At 37.7% G+C, this 27,301-nt stretch overlaps 3 protein-coding genes and 1 long non-coding RNA gene across 4 annotated transcripts in view; all 4 read right to left on the bottom strand.

Moving 5' to 3' along the window:
* Nucleotides 1-27,301, bottom strand: part of LOC138320646 (phosphatidylinositol 4,5-bisphosphate 3-kinase catalytic subunit beta isoform-like) — a 102,369-nt gene that overhangs the window by 45,871 nt on the left and 29,197 nt on the right. The gene's annotated exons all lie outside the window — the stretch shown is intronic.
* LOC138317812 (uncharacterized) lies at nt 12,051-13,475 on the bottom strand. Its single transcript, XM_069259764.1, has one exon. It carries the CDS (start codon nt 13,473-13,475, stop codon nt 12,051-12,053), a length of 1,425 nt encoding a protein of 474 aa, XP_069115865.1.
* LOC138317877 (paraneoplastic antigen Ma1 homolog) lies at nt 13,472-14,473 on the bottom strand. Its single transcript, XM_069259883.1, has one exon. The coding sequence runs from the start codon at nt 14,471-14,473 to the stop codon at nt 13,472-13,474; it is 1,002 nt and encodes a 333-aa protein (XP_069115984.1).
* Nucleotides 17,268-18,725, bottom strand: LOC138320641 (uncharacterized). Its single transcript, XR_011208225.1, has 2 exons — nt 18,264-18,725; nt 17,268-17,782 (listed from the first exon to the last, which is right to left on the bottom strand). It is a non-coding gene; the product is annotated as an uncharacterized lncRNA (long non-coding RNA).

Consider the following 27,301-nt stretch of genomic DNA (forward strand, 5'->3'; position numbering starts at 1 on the left):
AATTCTTCATAGTCATGACTTTTATTTTATTGTACGGATGATAGACAAGTGTTTGCGTGAGTGTAGGCCTATTTTGAATGCTAACGGTGGTAACGCTGATGATACTGTTTCGGATAGGCTTCCTGTAATGTTTATTTTCTGGAAACCTGTATATGATCTGTTAACCTATTGTTCGCTTAGATGCTCCAAGAATCATATTTAGGTGAAATGAGTGACCGTACACACATGTACTACTGAAGTAACTATGGAATTCCCCCGAACATTCCTGAGGAAAGCCCTCCGGTTGTAGCCCGACCAGCAAATCATTTTGTTGTTTACTGCCGTTACAATGCTAGAACACATCTTTTGTTTTGATGTCAAATAAATATTTAATTGGATCTAATAAAAACTCTTCATTGTTTTATTGAAATCCGTCAACTTATGACGCAAAATCTTATCGAAGCGTGAACTAGAAGTAGTCCGAACCTGTACTGCGTTTGTATTCATACGTCATTGCGATTACGTTAATTTGAACGCAACGCCCCTCCCATTGACTATATAGGGGCATATGTAAATATATTGAAAAGCAAATAGGTTCGAGCAGGTTTACCGCTGATCCACAAAACATGGCCATAAATCCACGCTACCGTTACCCGGAAGATGTTTCGCTAGTGTAATTCTGTGGTATGTGACAGAGTGACGTTGATTATTTAAACCAACTATAACATATAGATTCTGAAATCATTTATTTAGACTGTGAAAACGATTTATAACTCTGTTCGTCCTCGGTAAATCGGATGCGCTACTCTCCCAAGGAAAAGCTTAAATATATAAGTGCGATACAAAACTGACTAACTGGAGAGGTCTCAAAATGAACCTTCCTACAAATGTTTCTCACCCGGTAGTCCTGCTGCTATTTATGATACTCATCCTACCAGGGACTCTATCTCAAAGTAAGTAGTGTGTTTGTTTAGGAGATTTAGGATCTTAATATTGTATGAGAGGTGTGGTGTGTTTTTGTACAGTATGAAGTGTGTATTTTAGAGTACGAAGGGTGTATTTAAGAGTATGTATTGTATATTTTGGAGCATACAGTGTGTATTTTGGAGTATGAGGCGTGTATTTTAGAGTACGAAGTGTGTATTTTAGAGTATGAAGTGTGTATTTAATAGTATGAATTGTAGATTAAAGTATAAAGTGTGTATTTTGAGTATGAAGTGTGCATTTTGAGTATGAAGTGTTTCTTTTAGGGTATGGAGTGTTTAGTTTAGAGTATAAAGTGTGTTTTTGGAGTAGAAAGTGAGTATTTACAGTATGAAGTGTAGTTTACAGTATGCAGTGTATATTTTAGAGCATAAAATGTGTATTTCACGTTGATAAATCTTAGAGTGTACCTAATCCTTGTAACATTGAGAAGGAATTGAACACAATAAACGATTAGGTTAACATAATTAATTATGTTGAATTAGAGAAATGTAAAGTTAGCACCGGATTCGGGATTCGGGATTCGAATAACAAATCCGGTGCCAACACTTTATTCGTTATTCAGTTTTCAATTTTAATAACGAATCCGGTACCAGCACTTTATTCGTTATTCAGTAAAATATACAAAGACATCATTTAGAGACTTTAAAACCGTATAACACCTCTTTAGATCATTTTTCGATAATCAGTTTTAATAACGAATCCGGTGGTGGTATGTAAGTCGTACTGAGAAAAGAATAAGATGCCGGTACCTGATGCGTTATTCAGAATTGAAAACCGAATAACGAATACGGTGCTGGACCGTTAAAAAATTTTAATTGCTAAATGAATGTATTAATAACGAATCGTTTTTAATTATTAAAACAACTATTCCATGCATTTCTACTTACTGAACGTCTAAGAATAGCTACAATAGTTTGACAGTGCAAAAGCCTATATATAGTATCCAGTAGATGTTTCTATTAAACCATCTCTTGTTTTGATTTAATCTTTTACCAAAATTAAATATCTACAAATTCCTTCAGTAACCAAGTGGTGTTCTTATAAGAATGCTTATATTATTATTCCATAACACCGATACCCCTTATCATATTATCTCAACTGTAAGACAAAGCCTTGTTGTAAACATTTAGTTGTTGAAACTGTCAACATATGCCATAGCCTGCCTTACTACCCAATATGTGGTATTATCACGGTCAGCCTACAGTACGCCGTACATGTTTTAGTATTAGTACTTTATTTGTTGTGTTAGTATTTACTTTGTACTACTATAGGTGCTCCAACAGTACATGTAAGTATTGTCTACACTATCAAATCCGGGTTAATTCAGTTACACTAGCCTATACTGTGAATAATAATGAAAAAGCGCTGACTGGTGTAAGCTTGACACGAAATGGAGTTACTGTGCCAATAGATGGCACCAAGTACCAAAATGCGAACACTGGAACCCCCTCTCTTATCATTACTCGTGCTGATGATGGTACATATGTTTGTTGTGCTTCAAACAGTCAAAGGAACGATCTTACCGTGGTTTCAAGTTATTGATATGTACAACCTCTATTTATTACACAACGTTTACCATCAATTTTGACAAATAGTTTGAGTATGCAACATTTACTCCATTATTAAAAAGTACTTGTATTTAGATTGGGGTCTGGCTTGGCGATGCAGTTTTCCAGCGTCGTACTCGAAAATTGTACGTTTAGCTCTGGTTCTGAAGAAGGAAACACATTTACTAGACCAGCCAAATTTGAAATATTTCATTTAAAACATTTAGCAAACAGATTTATTTCAGGAATTCGGGGTTAAAGTATTTTAGACTGGTTATGTTTTGCAATTAGTTCAGTTTCTAACAAGTACAATGCTATAAATTAATAACAATTGGATTATTAGTGTGTGCTGATACGAGGGGTGTTCCAAAATAATGTCATCTGACCTCTGTTTTGTGAACATCATGACCTATGTACTCCAAACTGTCTGCTGACAGAGTGATCAATGGAGCATAACACAGGTTCACATTTTCATAACCTGACTGACCTTGTTACAACGCTCATTGTTTATAACGCATCCATTACACTCTATGCAATATAACTTAGAGCAGAACTTTAACATGCTATTGAAATTAGGGCCTACATATAAGGTAGGTCGTAAAACGATAGATATCACGGCAAAGCGTGCGACATTTATTGGGAAGGTATTAATTCTCGGACGTCTATTTGTTTTAGCACGTATCCGCACCGTCTATCATCGGTACACCGGAAATAGCTATACTCGAAGCGACAGCTCAAAAATACAGCATGACAGGGGATGATTCAGTCATTGTTTTAACTATACTTATAAGTATAAGTAAGGTTATAACTAACCGCACAATAATGCGGACTGTATCCTGGTCTCGTCGTTTCAGAAAAACATTCGAATTAAATTAAATGTAAAACTTGTGGAATTTTAATGCGTCTTTATTGAATAATCTGTGACTAGCGAAGTTGATGTGTCCAGTAAAATGACAAAATCAGTCAGTATCTATGGAAAAGCAGTCAAAACTGTTAATACGGCACCCGTAATAGAAAATGAATTTAAAACAGAGTTTGATTTCAAAGTTATAATTTAAATATAAAACAAGTTTTTTTTTAATTAATAGTTTTTAAACTATGGTATGCAGAAGTGAAACGATTGAATTTGGTATAACGTATTTACTTACGTGATCTTGTAATTCCCCAGTACATATATGTGTTACAGTGGATATATTTTCTGATGATAGTACAGTGTAATTGTAATTTTCTTATAAAAAGATATGTGAAGGAACCAGTCATGTGTTGGTGTACATGTTGTTCTGGCGATAGTATTGCTGTTTCCCTGTTTTACTTTTAACGTTATCATGAACGTTTGTCGCTTCGACACAAGACGAACAAGCAAATCTCCTTCATTCTCTTTGCTGACGGCAGAGGGACCATCGAGTTATAGGCTTAGTTTCCCTTAGCTAACTATTTTTTAGTGTATTTGTGCATAAATATAAAGTTTAAACATTATACCATGGTCTGATATAACTAGTTTTTTCAAATTAATATGATTAATATTAGTATGATTTTTGAAAGCATGAAAATAAGTTATTTTACCAGGTTTGTCCAAAACCTGACATTCAAAACCGACAGTGCATTTTCTTTTATTGGTGTATAAGTTAACATAATTTTATTATCCTACTGCATCTAACTATTTAGGAGTGTATTTAAAAACCCCAAGAGGCATACAGAGGTACATCTGTCGATCGTAAAAATGGTGAAGTTGCCAAGCTCTCTAATTAATATCATATTATAAGACTCTTTCATATGTGGATATGAAGGATAGGGATATTCTGCCACAACTAAAGTCAATTTTCCATACATGAAAAAGTAAGTGATATTTTCAGCATAAATTACATTGTATGCATCTTTTATAGTAAAACCAGCCAAGTTTGTGAAAAAATGTTAAAATTTTACCGAGGAAATATAAATTTTGTTGACGCCGTGACGTCACGAGGCTTTATTGTATGGGAGGCCATGCAATACAGCCTCATGCGACATGAGTGTATTGCCCTAGACGAGCCAGTATGAAACCCGTAGGTATGAAAGAAATATATATATGTTTCTGGTATGGAGCAATGTATACAAAGGGTGGACTAATCCCCGTGTGCCTGAGAGGTGCCATGACAGGAGAGATTTGGTTATATTGCTATAAACGACTATGAAAGTTATATATAGGATATTGCTGTTTTTTGTATGTATGTTTGTTTGTTTGTTTTAACGCCCTTTTAATAGCCAGGATCATGTAAGGACGGCCTCCCGTGTATGCAGTGCGTATCGCGTGTGAAGTGCGAGGTGCGTGTTTTGGGAGACTGCGGTATGTTCGTGTATTTATATTTATATTCTGTATGTATATACGGAAGGGAACTTCAAATTTCCCATGGGGTTATTGGAATACATGGCTAGTTGTGCCTTATTATAAGTCAGATAAATGTTGAATAAACCGTAGGAGCAAAACAGGTTATCTTGGAGAGCGGATTTAAGAAAACAGACAGATGGACGGATAAATTGAAATTGCATGCAATATCCCCTGTGTCGGTGAAAGCGGGTATAATTAAAAGTTAAAAACTTTGGAAATGTCTTATATTGTTTCGAAAGACTGTCCAAAGTGTTTGCATAACATCACTATTGTTATAGTATTGTATTGGAATGAGTGATGAAACGATCTAGTTGTGGGCAAGGGGGAAATAACTCTAAATCACATTTAGACTGGTTCCCGCCTCAGTTACCTCCCTTGCGTACGCTTCACTGAGGACCGGTAGCGGGTAGCCATCTTGAGTGGGAATTCCAACTCCAGAGTAGTGCGCATCATTTCTGCGCATGATATGTCATCATGGAGACGGCTACTTCCGTTAAGAGAAAATAACGTCATTAACGTCGTTCCTATGAACACTCTAAACTCTGTTAGCACGAAATGATTTCAAAACTTAAGATCTTATTTAATTTTGTTTATATATCGTTCAAATAAATTATTTATTCTTTACGTTAAGATCCGTCGCTTCGTGCGTAAAGGGGTTTCCCACGTCTAAAAAAAGTGGTACCAGCGAACCGGATATGTAGATTGACCAATCAAAAAAAATCATCATGGTTACCCGCTACCGGTCCCTAGTGAGCGGAGCGCAGCCTGGCGGAGAGTAGAGAACTAAGGGAAGGGAACCAGTCTAAATCACATTTGGAACTTTGGAACTCTTTTGTTGTGAAAGATAGAAAATTGAGAAACTGACGCGTCGCAAGATACTGGTGATACTTCGCGTAATCCGTACTTCGCGGTTTAGTATTAAACGTGATGCATTTAGTCAAGTTTCTAAATATGAAGTATTATATACCAAACGAACCGGAAGGATTCACAGATTTCAAATATGTAACTATTTGACAGATATGAAGAAAATATTTAGGAAAAATTCGTAGAAATTTGTCAACATAACGTCATTTTCTCGTTGTCCCATGTTACATCGCGGTTGCACAAATACGTAAGAAAGTCACGGTACTCTCGTAATTTTTCACTCAAAACTGTTAAAATTCGTCCATCTTAAGTACGATATATACTTATTTTGTAGATAACGGCATTTTGGAATTTGAGTCTTTTTTCAGTAGTAAAAGAGTAGAATAGAAAAAGAGCAAAAGTGTCCCATCTAGTATCAAGAAGTAGAACCGCGTTGTTTAGCTACGCTGAAATGTATTAATAAGACGATATAAGTGGACAATAAACAATCATTACAAAGTACAGGTTCAATAAAACTATCTGAGGTAGATATCATATGCAGAAATAAAACGGTATCTTAATTACATTGATTTTGCCGTGTCCAAAGCAAATGTCCCAAATGCGAATATGCCCGACCTTAATCAACGACATTACGTTTATGACGTACTCATACCAAAATCGCTTTGTTTTGTGTTGTTGGCTCTATAAGCATATAAAAGTACATTTTGTGTTGTTCATTTTCATATATAACATGACCCAAGTCAGTTGCAAATTATAAAAGATATATCCATTGCCGCATGTTACATAGAAATGTCCCAAGTTCACTTTTACGTCATACGTAAAAACTTGTTTCATCATGACGTCGCCGTTTATCCAACCATAAAACAACATTCACTCATACAATCATATATTGAAAATGTTTCCGTATGATAATACACTAAGTTTAATTAAAGTGAGTCCTTCTAAAGACTAGTCGAACAGTTATTATAACAATTAAACTTGTAACCCCCCCCTCCGCAACTGATACCCGATACCGATACTACTATAGCAAAACTTTATTTGCAAAAGTCATTGACGTTAGACGGCTACCATGTTTTACGGTAATTAATGAAAAAAGCTAAAGGCTTGCACTAAAGGTGCGAACTCCAAACTTCTCCCTACCACCTTCCATATATCAGTGTTGTGGGCATTTCGATTTCAGTGTTGTGGTCATGATATTACTTATCCTATTTATGCTATTGTTTATTTTCTTGTAAACATGTTTTTATCTGCAAATTAATGTCCCCAGAATATTGAAATGTTCCAGACATCTGCGTAATAAAATTTTAATACAAGCCGTGACGGTATCTGACGGGAACATTTTGGTTAAAATTTCAAACTATGAACACCGAAAAAATAGATTACACGCTTAGGCTTCCGTATCTATCTTATGTGCATGTGTAAATGTATTTCCATTTAATGAATTCATAGACGACAAGATTACTATACACTGAGAAGCTCGCGAGATGTCATAAGGGAAGTCTCAACAAATGGGAACTACGATAAGTCTGTGACCTTTCACGGTAACCTCTTCAAATGAATACTGATACTGGTATATAATTTATGTGCGTATGCTTACCTGAACATAATACTGTACATACAATACATGTAGCCCAGTATTAAAATTATGCAATATTATTGTTGCTGGGTTGGGTTAGGCCCAGATGATATAGATGATATGTAGTTAGAAAATGATGACACAACCATCTACTACGTCATGATGTTTTATTGTCTCTATACATGCGTAATCGAAGAAGCGTATAAACGTATAAACGTATAAACGTAGAAGCGTATAAACGTAGAAGCGTAGAGTCTGTAACAAGATAAAACAAGACTCATTAAGTACAAATTTCAATAATACATAGTAACATAACATTCATATTAATCATACATACATACAAGATCCCTGTGTAGCCTACAGTATATCAACATCAGATTCACAATATATATTTAAATATCAGAGTTAATCTATTTATAAACTCCAGAACAACTATTATAAATTAGACTTTATACTAATAGATATAGCTTCTGCTATCTATAATAAATACAAGGGGAGACAATCTGTTCCCTCTATGATCTAAAATCAGGGGAGATAATCTGTCTCCTCTATAGCATATGATATCAGGGGGAGACAATTCGCCCCTTTTCTACTATACAATAAATTACTCTAGTCTAAGGGGAGATAATCTACCCACTTAGACATTACAACATATAACACTATCAATGCATTACTTACATCATATTCTAATACAAATACAAAGATATACACATTATATAAATATACACCTGGCTATGGGCCGACTCAATTAGGCTTCGATCTTTGTTACATTGTTTAAATCTTTCGACCCAGGGTCCTATACATGAATAAAATATATAATATCACAAAAAGGTCTAAACTAATAAAATATCTCCATATAAAACACGATTTTCCATCTCTATAACAGTTATAATAAAGATCAATATATACATATCACTTTATATCAAATTGTCTATATAAATAAACAAATACTCTTAAATTCAAATACATACTTATGCTTTTACACTTTCAAGTCAATTCAACTTATTCAAAAATATAGTTTAACACATTCTGATAATTTTACCAAAATAAGGCAAATAAACAAAATAGTTTACTTTATGAACATTGCACAGGATATACAATATTAGTAAGAAATAGAAAAAGGAGACTTACAGAAGAAGAAGGAATTCCTCCTAGACAAATCCAAATTTCAACTAAATATCTGGGAGACCAGAACACAACTGTTCTCATGAAACTCTCTGTGAAACTGCCCACAGACAAAGAAAAGTTCTCCAAAGATAGAATTTTGGAGGGAAAGTTACACCAATAAAAACACACATTATTATATCTATAAACCAATAAAATCAATAAAAACAATCAGCTGACCAGCCAGGTAAGTCACCTGACTGGTACCTACCCACACCTATAGACAAAGAATGTGCTCATCCATCCATGCACTCTCTCATTCCAGGTAATATACAGGTATACAGGTAAACAAGACAGTGACATATAGACAGTACTGGAACAACACATACATGTAGTGCAGGGGTGCAGCTTAACTTATTACTATACATCAATACACTAATACTAATTACATAAACTAATTAGTTACTTAATTAATTACATAATTAATTACCCTGCCACATTCTCCCCCTGCTTAAGGATGTCGTCCCCGGCATCTGCAACTTTTAAAACAAATAATAAAGAACGATTAATCTGAAATTAATAATACATCTTAATTCTTCTGCATACCTGAAGAGAAATAAATTCAGTTAATAGCAGAAATATAATAATGTTATTTCTGGACTTCTGAAATAAAAGACATTTGAAACATTAGGCAATATTTCTATATAATCATAATTAAAACAATGATAAAACAAATTTAATCTGCATCATTATCTGTGATAACCTTCAGAAGTGCTCGAGTGAGGTCACTCTGAGCATTCTGGAATTCTCCAGACCTGGCGAGGCTTCTGATGTAGTTAGCCCTACTGACCCAATCTGGCTGCTGACTTAGGACATACTGCCCACTTTGCATCCATTTGGGTTGCATCCGTGTCCGCCTGGGTCGAGAGGTCGCTTCATCAAGGTCGAGGTCACCTTCTGGTTCCTCCTCTGACGGAGGATGTTGGACTTCTGCGTCCTCATTAGTCTCCTCCTGAACATCACTCTTCTGATCTTGCTCCTCCTCCTCTGATGGGGGATGCTGACTCCGTCCATCCTCCTCATCCTCCAATAACTGGTCGTCACCAGTACTCATGGGAGCATCATCATCATCTTGGTGGTCCTCATACTCCTCCAAGGTCACTTGGGGGTCAACCACACTCTTAGGAGTGACTTCTAATGTGACCTCTTCATCACTGTCATCCTGATAGGGGTCATTATCCTCCATCACAGTGATGTTGCGATGTTTTCGCCTCGGTGCAGGTTTCGGCCGTTTGACACTGGTGTCCGGTTCCTTAGTTGGTTGGTTTAATTCCAGTCCTACTGGCAGTAGGAGATTTCTGTGCAGTGTTCTCTTTCTCCCTGTACCATCCTGTCTCTGCACTTCGTACACTGGTACTTCATCATTTGGTTGCCTCAGAACTGTATAGAGTTCTTCCTCCCATCTGTCTGCTATCTTATGCTTTCCATCGAAAGCAACCACCTTAACCAGTACCCCGTCGCCTGGTTGTAGCACCGCACCTCTCGCTTTAAGGTCATAACCAGACTTCTGTTTCCTCTGTGCCTTGTTGACGTGTTTCTTGGCAAGGTCATAAGCCTCCTTCAGGCGGTTCTTCATCTGTTTGATGTAGACTGATGTCGGCTCTGTCCTTCCTGAAGTTCTGGTAAGACCAAAAGCAAGGTCTACTGGCAAAAGTGGTTCTCTCCCAAACATGAGGAAGTAAGGTGAAAATCCAGTACTCTCCTGTTTTGTACAGTTATATGCGTGTACCAATGTCGGAACGTGAGACTTCCAGTCCTGTTTTAATGGGTTTTCCAGAGTTCTTAACATTCCAAGGAGTGTCCTGTTGAATCTTTCGCATATTCCATTTCCCATGGGGTGATATGGAGTCGTGCGTGACTTGCTCATCCCTGTTAGTTGACATAGCTCCTTGATAAGCTTTCCTTCAAAATTAGGTCCTTGGTCACTGTGTATCCGCTGTGGGAGGCCGTAGTGAGTCACGAAGTGATTAAAGAAGACTTCGGCCGTGGTTTTGGCGTTGGTGTTCCTTGTTGGTATGGCAACCGCATATCTGGTAAAATGATCCACGATGACCAAGATGTTCTGAAATCCTCCTTTAGAAGTTTCCAAGGAGAGAAAGTCCATCATGACCAGCTCCAGGGGCTGTGAGGTGGTGATGTTGGTCAATGGTGCCCTATCCGTAGTCGTTCTCTTATGGCGACACCTACTACAGGAACGTATCCATGTTTCTGCGTCTTTCACCATCCCTGGCCAGAAGAATCTGTTCCTCAGAAGTGAAATGGTGCGTTCTCTCCCTTGGTGTCCCATATCATTGTGTAGATATTGCAGAACAGTTTTCTGGTGGATTTGTGGCAGGACCAACTGTTTAACCTCCTCTGTCTCCATAAGTACTTTTCGGTACAGTAATCCGTCCTCTATGGTTAGCTTATCATAGTTGTCGAGGAGTTTCTGGTGAGTCCTTATGCAGTTTGGTGGAAGATCCTGTTTCCTTGGTTTCCTGGACTCTCTAACCTTAGGTAGCCACCATCCTATTATAGGATCATTGGCTTGATCTTTACGGAGACTTCTTACAGGATAAGTCTTAGGCTCCGCTCCATTGGCATCTATAAGATTGCTGTCGGTTGTCAAGCATTCAGCGTATGGTGGTGTCGCCACGTTGCAGCAAACCGCTTGTACAGATTCCATTTCGATGACTTTGTTGCCCTCATCTGTTGTAGTGGTAAGTCCTGGTAGTCTGGACATTCCATCAGCATCAGCATTGCTGGAACCTGGTCTATATGTGATGGAAAAGTCATATGCTGCTAATGCTGCAACCCAAAGCTGAGATGTGGCATCTAGCTTGGCAGAGGTCAAGACGTATGTCAGTGGGTTGTTGTCTGTAAAGACGGAAAACTTGGAAGCAACCAGGTAGTCGTGGAACTTCTCACAGACAGACCACTTAAGGGCAAGGAATTCCTGCTTGTGGGCGGGGTATCGCTTCTCCGTCTTACTAAGTCCGCGACTGGCATAGGCTATAACCCTCTTCTGGTTGTCCTGTTGTTGGTAGAGGACTGCTCCTAACCCTAAGATACAGGCATCAGTGTGGAGTATGAAGGGCTTGCTAAAATCTGGATAGCCGAGGATGGGTGGCGACTGTAGTTGCTCCTTCAGGCTTTTATAAGCTTCCTCCTGGGCTCCTTCCCATATCCATCTAGGCTTGTCTCTATCAGCTTTGTTGCCCTTCCCTTTCCTAGGTGCTGGTATAAGATATGTTAAAGGTCTAGCAATCTTGGCGAAGTCCTTTATAAATCGGCGGTAGTATCCGACAAAGCCCAAGAATTGGCGTACCTGCTCTGGTGTTGTAGGGGTCGGCCATGTCCGCACCTTCTCCAGCTTTTCTGGGTCGGGTTCCACACCGTCCTCTGATACAATGTGTCCTACGAACTTGACCTTCTTCATGAACAGGGAGCACTTATCCGGGGAAAGTTTAAGACCCACATCCTCAAATCTTTTAAAGATGGCATTGAGTCGCTCCATGTGTTCCTCGTACGACTTGGCGAAGATTATGACGTCGTCCATGTAAACGTAGCATATTTTCAGGTTCATATCCTAGAGAATATACTCCATAAGGCGTTGGTAAGTCGCAGGGGAATTAGCGAGTCCAAAGGGCATCCTAACATACTCGTAGAATCCTAGTGGTCCTACCGTGAATGCTGTCCTTTCCTTATGACTCTCCTCTAACTCCACCTGGTGGTACCCTGCTTTCATGTCGACGGTGCTGTAGTAGCGGTTTCCTCCTAAGGCATCTAGTATCTCCTCTATACGTGGGAGGGCATGGGCATCCTTAATGGTCCGCTGATTCAGTTGCCGGTAATCCACGCACATACGGAGCTTGCCATTCTTCTTTCTGCATAGCACGACATTCGATGCCCAAGGTGAGTGCGACCTTTGTATTACTCCGCTCGCTAATAGTTGCTGGAGGTGATTCCTAACTTCTTCAAACATGGCTGGAGGTATCCGGCGATGTCTCTGTTTGAAGGGCACCTCATCTGTCAGTTCGATCCTGTGTTTTATGGTACTTGACAGGCCAAGGTCCGTATCTGAAGTGGAGAATATGTTGCGGTATCGGCTCAGCATCTCCTTAACTTCTGCTACCTTAGTCTGATCAAGGTCTTCTTTACATATGGTCACTTGGTCCAATATGTCGGTTGGTGTTTCATCTTCACCTGTGTCATCCATTCTCCCCTCAACTGACACTGGCTGGATCTCGCAGAGTATGGCTCTCGGTGATATGGTGACCGTCCTAGTGCTGACATTAGCTATATGTATGTCCAGTGATCTCCTCTCCTGTGGTCCATATGAAAGAAGTGTGGGTGTGATATCTAAATCATCAGGTATAGCCGATTCCTTGGTAGGGTGGACCATTGCACAAACCTGTTGATATCCAAGGCATTTGTCGAGGTATCCACTTAAAGTGATGTCGGTATTCGGCGAAATGGTAATTCTTTTATTGCCAGCTAGTTTCACAAGGGCGAGTCTATGGTGGTTCCTCTCTAGCTCCTTGTCTCTAAGATGCATACATCTGAAGGCGAGGTAATAAGGTGTTATAATATGCGTGTCTTGGAGGAATCTCGCTCCATGAATTTCTCTCATGCGAGTCATCAAAATATTCTGGATGTTGGTTCCAATCAACAGTGGGACATTGCTGTTGTAGTTACTGTCTGGAACAACGAGCAGGACACAAGACTCTACACGCTGGGTGCCGTTAATCCCATTTACCTCAAGATCAACTTCTATAATGCCGTCGTATGGAAGTTGCTGTCCATCAGCACACTCAATGTTGAGGACGGTTGAGAGTGGCTGTATATGAATGTCGCTCAAATAAGTCTTATGAAAGTGCCGGCTGATGGTGGAGACTGTTGATCCAGTGTCAAGTAATGCCTTGGTATCTTGTCCTCTCACCTTCATGCTTACTTCATTTGCCGTTCCTAGTAAATCTGGTGTCTGGGGGCGAGTCATCTCACTGCCGTTCATCTGCCCCCCGATGAAGGCTTCTTGGCGTTTAAATGATGTTTAGAGTGATCCATCCTCACCTTACAACCAATGCGTAGGTGTCCCGGCTGGTTACACCTCCGGCATATTGGCTCGTCTTTTTGATCGACATCTTTCCTCACTGTCTTCTCTGTACACCTGTTCGTTCTGTCGTGACCTTGGGCAGGGGCTTGTACCTTGGTGTCTCTAAGTCTCTCGACCTCTCCTGCCAGCTGATTGATCATTCCCTTCAGTTCCTCAAAGTGGCATTTCTGATCAATGGCCGCCTTAGCTGGGGTGATTTTCGCAGTCTCTGCTCGCCTCTTCTCTTGGTCTTTCTCTACTCTGCGAATAGCTACCCTCAATCTGTCGAAGTCCTTTATCGTCTCATAGAGATAGCCAGTAGTATCCTTTAAGGCTCCCTTGAGGCCACTCCAGAACACCTCCCTCAACATGTTGTTCTGCTCCATGGTGGGGAAAGGGTGTGTCTGGCATGCCTTTGAGATGAGATCCTCTAACCTACAGCCCCAGGTTGTGACATCTTCCTCTTTCCCTTGCCGGGCACTGTAGAAGGCAGCTAGGACTGACTCTGGCTTGTCGACAATTCCGTAAATACTCTCCATCTTCTGAAGAAGGTCCTCTATAGCAGTTCCAGATCCTAATCGCATGGCTATCCTGCTAGCCTCACCTCTCAGTGACCGTCTGACTGCTGCCGATATCTGCTCTGGTGTGAACTCTTCCTTTTGTAGAGACTCCACCTCATATCTCCAGAGGTCATAGGTGACATCTCCCTTTCCATCGCCAGAGAAGATAGGAAGTCTTGGAGGCTGGGTTACCAGGAAACGGGAATGGGGTTCCTTCTTCGTGGTCTTCCTACAAGTGTCAGCTTCCGAAACCCCAGGCTGGGACGTCATATGGCTACGGAACCAAGATACAGTCTGCTCCACTGAAGAGGCTTCTGGTCTAACCCTCATCTGCTTAAAAGCTGCGACAATGTTCATAACCTCCTGGAGTTAGCTCGCTGGGAGATGTAGCCTGGTTTGGTAAGTCCATGGTAATCTTGGAGTCCTTTACAGTGGAATTCTCATCTAAAGACTGGCTGTCATCACTGTCCAAAAGCTCTATTTCCGTATCCGACATAATTCCAGAATAATGTGTGGATATTATAACAAAATACTTACCACCTGAAAGAAAATACCTATCGCCTGAAAGAAAGTACTTACCAGCCAACACAGAAAATCCTTTGGTCAGCTTAAGTAACGCTATGTGACAAGTAACAAAACCAGCTCCTTGTGTAGGGTGTCTATAAAAACTATTAGTGTTGTAATGGAAGGTATGGTAATAATCAAAAGAAATCAATCTGTACTTAAAGCTATTGCTGTAAACAGTAGAGTTCCTGAAATCAGAAGTATTACTTATTACTAAGAACACAAGTAATACAACAACAATGTAAATGTGCATGTGAAGGGATGGGAATGACATATATATTCACTCAAACACAAATACAATCTCACAGACTCTTACCAAATACAACGAAGCAGATAAGAAAAATACAAACGACTGAAAACTGAACTCCATAGGTCTAGAAACCACACAGTAGAACAGAATAGAGCATAGTAGAACAATAGGATTAGCATGTATTCCTGTATAACTAAACCCTATCAAATTTTGAAAAAAAAAATGCAAAAATTTAAATGAATGGTAAATAGTGATAGAAAAATAAATATTAAGTGAATAAACAAATATATAAATGAATGAAAAAAAAATAATACCCAAGCAGACAACGCTATAATACAATTATTAAATAAATAAATTGACTAATTAAGACAAAGTACAAATACTGATAAAGTCTACAAGTACATGAAAAGTTATCAAACAAGATTTGTGAAAATATTATAGTAAGTAATTCTGAATGCAGAATATTTCCTATAATCCAATATCAACACAAAATAAAGAATAAATAAATGTCAGTTTCTAGGCAATAATGTCAATAGAATGCACACGGTTCACCATCACATCTGCAGCCTAACATAAATAAAGTGTCATGTGATCCTTTTCTGGCGTAGCGATTACGGAAAAGTCTGGACAGGTACATGATGTAACACCAAAGTCATCTCCACGGAAGAAGTTTCCAATGGGTCACGATAGACAAGCATATAAATATATAGTTCACAGGTTCACAGTACCTTAGTACACATCAGTAGTTGTGGTTCAGCATTATCCGGTATATCTGGTATATGTCTCTACTTCTGCCATCCTGGGTCCCTACATGGGCGCCATTGTTGCTGGGTTGGGTTAGGCCCAGATGATATAGATGATATGTTGTTAGAAAATGATGACACAACCATCTTCTACGTCATGATGTTTTATTGTCTCTATACATGCGTAATCGAAGAAGCGTATAAACGTATAAACGTAGAAGCGTAGAAGCGTAGAGTCTGTAACAAGATAAAACAAGACTCATTAAGTACAAATTTCAATAATACATAGTAACATAACATTCATATTAATCATACATACATACAAGATCCCTGTGTAGCCTACAGTATATCAACATCAGATTCACAATATATATTTAGATATCAGAGTTAATCTATTTATAAACTCCAGAACAACTATTATAAATTAGACTTTATACTAATAGATATAGCTTCTGCTATCTATAATAAATACAAGGGGAGACAATCTGTTCCCTCTATGATCTAAAATCAGGGGAGATAATCTGTCTCCTCTATAGCATATGATATCAGGGGGAGACAATTCGCCCCTTTTCTACTATACAATAAATTACTCTAGTCTAAGGGGAGATAATCTACCCACTTAGACATTACAACATATAACACTATCAATGCATTACTTACATCATATTCTAATACAAATACAAAGATATACACATTATATAAATACACACCTGGCTATGGGCCGACTCAATTAGGCTTCGATCTTTGTTACATTGTTTAAATCTTTCGACCCAGGGTCCTATACATGAATAAAATATATAATATCACAAAAAGGTCTAAACTAATAAAATATCTCCATATAAAACACGATTTTCCATCTCTATAACAGTTATAATAGAGATCAATATATAAATATCACTTTATATCAAATTGTCTATATAAATAGACAATTACTCTTAAATTCAAATACATACTTATGCTTTTACACTTTCAAGTCAATTCAACTTATTCAAAAATATAGTTTAACACATTCTGATAATTTTACCAAAATAAGGCAAATAAATATAAATAGTTTACTTTATGAACATTGCACAGGATATACAATATTAGAAAGAAATAGAAAAGGGAGACTTACAGAAGTAGAAGGAATTCCTCCTAGACAAATCCAAATTTCAACTAAATATCTGGGAGACCAGAACACAACTGTTCTCATGAAACTCTCTGTGAAACTGCCCACAGACAAAGGAAAGTTCTCCAAAGATAGAATTTTGGAGGGAAAGTTAGACCAATAAAAACACACATTATTATATCTATAAACCAATAAAATCAATAAAAACAATCAGCTGACCAGCCAGGTAAGTCACCTGACTGGTACCTACCCACACCTATAGACAAAGAATGTGCTCATCCATCCATGCACTCTCTCATTCCAGGTAATATACAGGTTTAAAACCCAGCTAGTAAAGTTTCCTTTGTTGTATATGACCATTATATTACATAATGGACACCTAGGAGTCCATTATGTAACTCACTGTCCATTATTATAGGGCCCCTGTCCATTATTCTCCAAAATAATGGACAGTCTATTTTGAACAAAGGAAAAAAAACGCTGCTGTATGGAAAACTAAACATGTTTATTTGACTATCCAAAATTTTACATTTAAGTTCACTCCTCCATCGAAATTATTACTTCCCCTTCCTAGCTGTTACTGTTCTGAAAATAAAAAAAAAACATAATTAGATTCTTGCATTATTATTTGTTACATCTTTTTAAAACTTGTAATTGACGAGGAATAGGAACTCTAGATTCTTGACTGAGGTGGGATAATATGCAGTCTTTTAGATCAGATATCTCACAACCCTTAAAACCCAGCTAGTAAAGTTTCCTTTGTTGTATATGACCATTATATTACATAATGGACACCTAGGAGTCCATTATGTAACTCACTGTCCATTATTATAGGGCCCCTGTCCATTATTCCCCAAAATAATGGACAGTCTATTTTGAACAAAGGAAAAAAAACGCTGCTGTATGGAAAACTAAACATGTTTATTTGACTATCCAAAATTTTACATTTAAGTTCACTCCTCCATCGAAATTATTACTTCCCCTTCCTAGCTGTTACTGTTCTGAAAATAAAAAAAAACATAATTAGATTCTTGCATTATTATTTGTTACATCTTTTTAAAACTTGTAATTGACGAGGAATAGGAACTCTAGATTCTTGACTGAGGTGGGATAATATGCAGTCTTTTAGATCAGATATCTCACAACCCTTATAACATATAATCTGATGATTATGGTTAAACATAATATACTTAAGAGCGAAACCTGTCTAATCTGACACCTGCTTTCCCTATCCTATCTGTAACTGTTCCGTATTCAACAATACTGAATAGCAACAATAGTATACAACAGTATCTGACTTTCCTACACCCTGAATAATCTGACCAAACACCCACGTGGTGTCGGATTAGACAGGTTTCATTGTATTCCAGTGCAATGCTATCATAGCAATCAGATATGGGTTTTTTTATCATATCTATAACATGCGTATGGTAGATTTTTTTTAGGAAAAACAGTTATGTTTAAATTGTAGCGAAAACTCACCTTGCTTGTATGTATTTGATGTAAAGTTAGACAATGCACCTGTCCTTGTGCGAATAAATAGGTCACTTCAAACAGGCAAACAATCTGAATCACAGCTGCGTACATCCCTACATGTAAATGATGGCCGAGTAAGGAAAATATCACTATCCGACATGTTCAAAAACACTGTTGTACCTCCAAAGGTGTAAAACTAAATGACTGTGCATGCATCTCAACATTGTTAGTCCATTATTTGTCACAGGTGAGTGAACACCTGTGCAATTCCTGAAATGGGATGTCCCATTTCTCAAACAGGGTACGCAAGGCAGTGAGTAGTGGTATGATGGGTTTTAAGTAGGATAAATTCCTCAAACTGTCCATTATTAGAGAGAATGGATTGTACCTCGCCCTGCGGGCTCGGTACTATCCATTCTCTCTAATAATGGACAGGTTTTCGGAAATTATCCATTACTTATAACATATAATCTGATGATTATGGTTAAACATAATATACTTAAGAGCGAAACCTGTCTAATCTGACACCTGCTTTCCCTATCCTATCTGTAACTGTTCCGTATTCAACAATACTGAATAGCAACAATAGTATACAACAGTATCTGACTTTCCTACACCCTGAATAATCTGACCAAACACCCACGTGGTGTCGGATTAGACAGGTTTCATTGTATTCCAGTGCAATGCTATCATAGCAATCAGATATGGGTTTTTTTTTTATCATATCTATAACATGCGTATGGTAGATTTTTTTTAGGAAAAACAGTTATGTTTAAATTGTAGCGAAAACTCACCTTGCTTGTATGTATTTGATGTAAAGTTAGACAATGCACCTGTCCTTGTGCGAATAAATAGGTCACTTCAAACAGGCAAACAATCTGAATCACAGCTGCGTACATCCCTACATGTAAATGATGGCCGAGTAAGGAAAATATCACTATCCGACATGTTCAAAAACACTGTTGTACCTCCAAAGGTGTAAAACTAAATGACTGTGCATGCATCTCAACATTGTTAGTCCATTATTTGTCACAGGTGAGTGAACACCTGTGCAATTCCTGAAATGGGATGTCCCATTTCTCAAACAGGGTACGCAAGGCAGTGAGTAGTGGTATGATGGGTTTTAAGTAGGATAAATTCCTCAAACTGTCCATTATTAGAGAGAATGGATTGTACCTCGCCCTGCGGGCTCGGTACTATCCATTCTCTCTAATAATGGACAGGTTTTCGGAAATTATCCATTACATACAGGTAAACAAGACAGTGACATATAGACAGTACTGGGACAACACATACATGTAGTGCAGGGGTGCAGCTTAACTTATTACTATACATCAATACACTAATACTAATTACATAAACTAATTAGTTACTTAATTAATTACATAATTAATTACCCTGCCACATTATTTGTACATTGACTTTTTGGTTTTAGTCATTTTGGTCTTGATCCCGGCCGAACACCAGACATGTCCGGCCGGTGGCCGAGGCTTTCAGGCATAATCGGAGGTACCCAAAGATTTTTGCTCGATGTTAAAATCTCTCCGGTGTCCCGTATATTTTCATAACCGGCAACATATTCTTCCCCTGGTTTAATATCGTCCGATATTCTTCCGGGAATCCAGTGGCAATCACACTGCCCGACATTCGGCCGGGCCTGGTACAACTATCGTTTGTTGTCCGTAAGATACTCGGGCGATATTCGTACGATGTCCGGTGAATAGACCGGTTATCGCCCGGACATCATATGATAATCGGCCGATCAGCATTATAATGTTCGGTTGATATTCACTGTCTCACCGGTCCCCTAAAAAATTTCTTTCGAAACAAATGCCATACGATTACCGTACGTGCGGCCTCCTTTTTATGTAAATGATGTGTGACAATTTTTGACCGTATTGTCCGATGTCGGAAAAATGGCAAAACCACCGGTACCGGTGTACTCCCGATTACCCTCTAACCTCGGATACTGGTGACCAAATTTAAAGCATAAGCGTCATGTACCGGACACTTTCATCAATTTCTGAACTTTTGAACATTTTTTGGATATAGACTGGGTTTAATATGGCGTATTTAGCCACAGGGACCTGGCACGATTTTTTTTAACTAACAGGATACATATATATATATATATTATAGTATCAAGGGTATGAACTCGGCGGTCGAGAAAAACGAACCTATTTTCTTAAAATCGTGATTATTTTAATAAATGGGTTCTATACAACATTGGCGGATATCTTACCTTAAAGAGAAATAATTTATCTTTCCATTGAGTGCTTGATGAACAAAATTGGCCAAGTATTGACGAAGTTATGGCTTGATGAATCGGGAATTTTGCTAAAAATATGCTAGGTAGACATTTCCTTGTCCGGTCGAAATGTCGTCTCGGCTCTAATGGGTACCTCAAAAACCAAGCCAAAATCACAAAATCTACGCTTGTGGTGGTAAACAGTACCCATAACTGTGTTCATCCACAATCTCCTTTGGAGGTGTCATGACCCTTACTTTGTAGAAACTCCATTTAAACATCGTGTAGCTCACTTACTTCAACCGTCACCGCCATGTTCATTTTTCTCTCGGAACGCTTCTCGACTTTACATATGGTGACTACATTATGCAAATTATGTAATGTTGTGCATGTGGGTAAACTCGAGAAGCGTTCCGAGAGAAAAATGAACATGGCGGTGACGGTTAAGGTAAGTGAGCTACACGATAAAATAATCACGGTTTTAAGAAAACAGGTTCGTTTTTTCTCGACCGCCGAGTTCATACCCTTGATACTATATATATATATATGTATACTATTGGTTAATTTTTTCGTGCCAGGTCCCTGTGTATTTAGCGATAGGTTTCTAACTTTTAGTCTATAAGAAAATCCATATAATTCCAAACTTGCATTGTTATGTTTAGTAAAAGAAACAGGTGGTCGTCAGCGGCACAGTACATGTACCTTGAAACTGTCAGGGTGTTGTTATTTCATTTAATTAACATCCTTATTATAACATATTAATTGGCTGCGCACAAAGCATATAAGGTGGAAAAGTAAAAGCATCAGAAGTAAAAACATCGACCTGTGGTCACTACATATTTTATGTATTTGTCCCACATTGGTTTCCAACTCATGACCCAGAGATGGACGGTTAGTGATACTACGCCGGGTTATCTTTATCACTCTATTATTGCACCAACCGCCAATCACTCCCCTACCCCAATCAGAATACGTTTAAAAGATTGATACATGTATACTAGTAATGGTTGGTCTCTTATTGTGTTGTCATTGTCAGGAAGCATGTGGCTACAAAATTGAGCGTTTCACGAATTAAGTATATCTAAATCACCTATACTTTTTGTTGATACATGTATGTATTATATTGTTCAGTAAAACCTTTGACCGTTTACGATGCTATCTTTAGTGTCCTTTTGCCGGGGTCGTAGAATTAGAGAACATTATGATCAAAAATTTGAGTCAAGCATTTTTTGTTAAAATATTCATGTAGTGAGTTCAACCTAGTCTTTATCGATCTGTATTTATCATGGTACTCTATATTTTATTTACAGGAAATACTACTGAACTGATGCCAAATAACAAATATCGTAATACTATCTTTTTCATTAAAACCTTACGTTAACGTTGCCTTATGAAAATACAATCGCTGTATTTGACTTCTAAACCGAGAACGGTTTAACTGCAGCTTTGTGTACAAGATTAGCATTTTATACCGTTATTATACATATGTACATTTTGGAAGTAAAATAAAGATGAAATATGATTATAGTCCTCAACATGAATATTGGAAACTTCATTCAAGCACAAGAGAAACATTACAGGAATCTTTAATTCGATTAAAATCAAAGAAAAGTCAGATACAGACACAATATACAGATGTATATACATACATTTTATATACATGGTCTTATAGGTCATATTAAAAGGATTCGATACATATATAACTTTTGTATTTCTATATTCGAAATTTCTTTAAATGCCATTTTTAATCCATGCCGCTGTCCGTATTTAACGCCGTTCGACGTCACGCTAGTGTAACGTTAAGTATCACCAGTATCTTGCGACGCGTCAAGAATAAAAGGAAGCCAAAATGAACGGACGTGTTGCTGTCACTCACTCCAACATTCCCCAAACATATGAAGCAACACACAACACTATTACCATTATCATGCGACTCTTTCGTCTGGAAGCTTTAATAACCGAGTATCAAATTTACGTGTACCAATCTATAGGTGTTAGTATTTGGTGATATATTTATAGCTCTTGATTTCTTTAGCAAGGGCTTTAATTGCTTGAACGTTTATAAAGTTCTATTTCTTAAAGACTTTGAACATAAAATATATAATTATGTGTCATGATCATACTAATTTTACATTCACTTTTGTGTAATCAGAAAAAGATGTCTCAAAACGAAATTCTCACCATTATTGTCAAATTTTAACGGCGACAGTATTTATATACGGGACACCTTCGTGCGAATATTACGCAACTGTTTTTTTTAATCAAGAATTTATAAGTGATACGTCATCTACGTCCTTGTTTTAACATAGTTTTCGGAGATGGCTTTATGCTGGCATTTTAAGAAAGTTTCCGATTTTATTTCAGTAATATATCAAATCAGTCTTCATTTAAAAATTACATGGTAGTTATTTCAAGTAGCGTTGCAAATCTATGAAATAGTTTTGAAACTATAAAATACGTTTTGAGCTGTATTCGCATTCACTGAAAGTTACATATCACACTTGCTCTGGTTTTACAAAGCATATATTGTATCGGTTATTCACGGTACTTTTATTATATATCTACCCTGCATTTGGCACATACAATGTACATTGTATACTTTATTATAGTTTTAATTAAAATTTATCTGTAATCGTAAATTTTTAGGTAAATTTTGTATTGAATACAAAACAAAAAACGAACTACCATGTTTTATGCATTGCTTTTGTCAACTATTAACTTACGATATAATATGACCTTTCAGTATTATAGACGAAAAACCAAAAAGACAGATAATACTGTTCCCATCTTAAACTGTGTATATGTTTTAAAGGTATCTTCTGTATTTCCTGGCCTTCCCAAGTTCATCACTGTCGTTACTAGCAGTATGACAACTAAACCGGGTACTAACTTGAAAAAACGCATTCTTAAAAAATATTAGCAATGATAATTCAACATAACAACATACTACATGTACTTTTATTTGTATTTATTCATGTTAGCACTCAACTGGTCATTATCAATTCTGTAGATTGGCCGAGTCACTACTGCACTGCACTTCAACCAAGGGATTAGCTCACGTGTCACTCTTACCTGTATGGGGAACCCCTGTAGTTAGCTTAAGCTACTCGTTGTTTCCCATGACTACCAATTACCAATAGTTGAAGAGTTGTCACACCTGTGGGTTATAGAGAAGAGAAGGTCAACGGAATCGGGATGGGCAAGGTACCCAATCGGACATCCTTGGGACTTTCCTACAAACACGGAAAGTGTACATGTATTCATGAATGCCCGAGGCACGGTACTCTCGACATAGGGGCGCTTCGACGGTATTGGGGTGAACTCGAAGGGAAAAAAAGGGATAAATTTTCACAGACGATACGAACATTAAAAATCAACAATTTTTACATGTTCAATGATTTCCATTCTATCGATGAGATGTAGTGATTGAGGCCAAGGAGGCGTTCGATTCGTATGCACATACGAGTAATTAAGAAATGCGAGTACGGGCGACAGGTGATTTGTTAACACTTTCGATGTAAAAAAAATCGGAGCACGTGGTGGTTTTACGTACTTTACAGTGTGTGTAAAGATACATTATTGATGTTAGATTATTGTAGATTTATTAGCATAGAAAGATATTGGGGACAGGAGGTGTGGTTGAGGAGGCCAGGAGCCGTGACAGCAGCCTGGGTGAGCACGTCATTATGAGAAAACTATTGTTATTTTGCCGCTTTGTAGAACTTTGTTAAGTCTTATTTAACACTGAGGCGTGTTCAGGATGACGAGAGCTCGCGCGACAAGAAATTTCCTGAACGGCAGCGGGTGCTCTGGTGTGCACTCGATATGGTGGTCTCTCGTTCATTTGTTTTCACACTATAATCAGAATATATGTGTATTTAAAAAATCCTTAAACAGGCACTGGTAACCCAAAATGTGTTAATCTTGCCGAAACTTGTTAGAATAACGGCAGAATACTTAATTTTTAACAAGTTTCGGCAGGATTAACATATGTGCTTTTTTATTCAGTATTAACCCTTTATATTAAGACTTTTCCTCAGAATTCCAATTCGATCAATAAAATTAAGTATTTCTGCCGTAAAATTAAGTATTTTTCTGTCCGCCGTGGATCGTGACGGCTGACGGCCGAATAACAGAGGGTATCAGTCACAATTACCCAACTTCGTTACGTGCACGGCTATTTATTGCTACATTGTCGGAGGTTGGGAATCGACAAACTTTTCCGATGCGACGGTGAAATTAACAGATTCGGCGATAGAATTAAGAGTTTCTGCGTTTATATTCAATGTTTCTGCGTTTATATTCAATGTTTCTGCGCTAATATTAACACATTTCGTCGCTTACATCGAGCGGGCGCGCCGAGCCGTGACGGCCGAGCACACGACTTACACAGGTAAACTTTACCTTGTGAAACGAGACTTACAGTACGTACAGCTGCCAGCCGATTGTACCTGTAAAATAATTATGTTTACAATTCTCTTTTCCCCTTTAAAATACATATATCCTCATTATCCTATTCTCCTATCTTTTGATGTTTTCTTTCCCGCGTCTCGTCATTTGAGCTATGCATTTTGCACCTTTTTTCGGAAGAGTTCCGATACGAGCGGTAACAAATGAATGTGTAAAATATGTGTATATACACGGGGATTCACTATGACAAACAAATTATGTGTTTGATTATGTGCAATTACATGTATGTATATTCTTCTCACAAATTTGAATTGTTGACGATATTTAAATAAGATCGTTTTCCATAAAATAAATAAATATTTGTTATTTACAGACGTTTTGAAAGATATTTTGCTGTTGCCTTTAATTGTAAAATGCTGATTAAGTGTTATACATAATGATCTGCTTTTCAGGTTTGCTGAATTGATTTGATATACATTAAACGACCGATATCATATTCTGGTAATATTTGATGTACTTTGTGGCACGTAATTCCAGTATTTATTTATTTCTGCGTTTATATTCAATGTTTCTGCGTTTATATTCAATGTTTCTGCGCTAATATTAACACATTTCGTAGCTTAATTACATCGAGCGGGCGCGCCGAGCCGTGACGGCCGAGCACACGGCTTACACGGGTAAACTTTACCTTGTGAAACGAGACTTACAGTACGTACAGCCGCCAGCCGATTGTACCTGAAAAACAATTATGTTTACAATTCTCTTTTCCCCTTTCAAAATACATATACCATAATTATCATATTCTCCTACATGTATATTTTGTTGTTTTCTTTCCCGCGTCTCGTCATTTGAGCTATGCATTTTGCATCTTTTTTTTCGGAAGAGTTCCGATATGAGCGGTAACAAATGTACACGGAGATTAACTATGACAAACAAATTATGTGTTTGATTATGTGCAATTACATGTATGTATATTCTTCTCACAAATTTGAATTGTTGACGATTTTAAATTAAGATCGTTTTCCATAAAATGAATAAATATTTGTTATTTACAGACGTTTTGCTGTTGCCTTTAATTGTAAAATGCTGATTAAGTGTTATACATAATGATCTGCTTTTCAGGTTTGCTGAATTGATTTGATATACATTAAACGACCGATATCATATTCTGGTAATTATTTGATGTACTTTGTTGCACGTAATGCCAGTATAGAGGCCAAACTTAACTGGTGAACTAATACGATAAAATTTAATTCATATTGTCAGAAACAATTATACATATATGTTTCTGATTAAATACATTTTTAGTTTTAAGAAGTATTCGTCAATTATTTATCATAAAATTATAAATAGTATACACGTGTCAATTTTCAGTTGTTTTTATTCATGCTAAAGATATATAATTCGTAATATATAAATGCGTATTTTCGAGTGTTCATGGGTCTTTTTGTGATATTTGGGTAGCCATGAAAATGGCTTTTTTTTATAAAGGATTGGCTGATTATAAGATCAAGCCCTCATGTGTCTGATGGCCCGGTCAATGCTGTTGGAGAAAGCAACTTCCGCCGACGGTTTCAGGTGTGTACCATCTTTAGCTCGGATTGAGGTTGTCTTCAACAAGTCTCTGTCGTGTTGGCAAATGATGTCAGGGTGTTGTTTCTTCATCATTCTGTTGATAAGTGATGCGGCTTGTTGAATTTGCGATCGTGTCTCGGAAAAAGCTCGCCGAACATCACCACTTCTACACCCTGGGCGATAAACAGTTGATGGATTTCTTGAAGAAGTCCAATTGTACGGGCCGTTGACTGGTCAGCGATGTCATTTTCGCCTATCTGTACAAAGACGGAGTGATAGATGGAAAAATCTTCGGCTAGTACGATGTCTCTCAGCTGTCGAAGCTTCAAACCACCTCGTCCGAAGGCATGGAATGACCAATTGGGTAGTGGTATTTCTTCTTTTCTCCATCGGGCGATGAGGCGTCTGATAAAGCTGTGACCGAGGATGCAGGTCTTCTTGGTGTCGCTGGACAGGTATCGGTAGGTTGCTTCTTGAAAGGTATTCATGTTGTATGATACTATAAGGATTGTGTGAGGGAGTATTTATAGCCTTGGCCACTGATATTTTTTGTCGGAATGACAAAGACTATAAAATCAAAACAAGATTCCGGCAATTAAGAAGTTTAATTGGTCATTAAAAGGATCACTCTTTCTCACAATTGTTTTTTTTTATTTGATATTACATAATTACATGTTTGACTTAAATAAACAATGGTGATATACTGTCTTTGCTAATTAGTCAGTGTTATGGTAAAGGTTTTTACTACTACCCTAATTACGAGGCCATGCCCAGGCCTATGTTATTACAACGAAGCGAACTTAGCTTGGTC

The sequence above is a fragment of the Argopecten irradians genome, chromosome 1 (assembly GCF_041381155.1).
Source record: "Argopecten irradians isolate NY chromosome 1, Ai_NY, whole genome shotgun sequence".
NCBI lineage: Eukaryota > Metazoa > Mollusca > Bivalvia > Pectinida > Pectinidae > Argopecten > Argopecten irradians.

What these genes read in the sequence shown, in the direction of transcription:
- LOC138317812 (XM_069259764.1), bottom strand. Translation starts at nt 13,475, where the DNA reads ATGAACGGCAGTGAGATGACTCGCCCCCAGACACCAGATTTACTAGGA.
- LOC138317877 (XM_069259883.1), bottom strand. Translation starts at nt 14,473, where the DNA reads ATGAACATTGTCGCAGCTTTTAAGCAGATGAGGGTTAGACCAGAAGCC.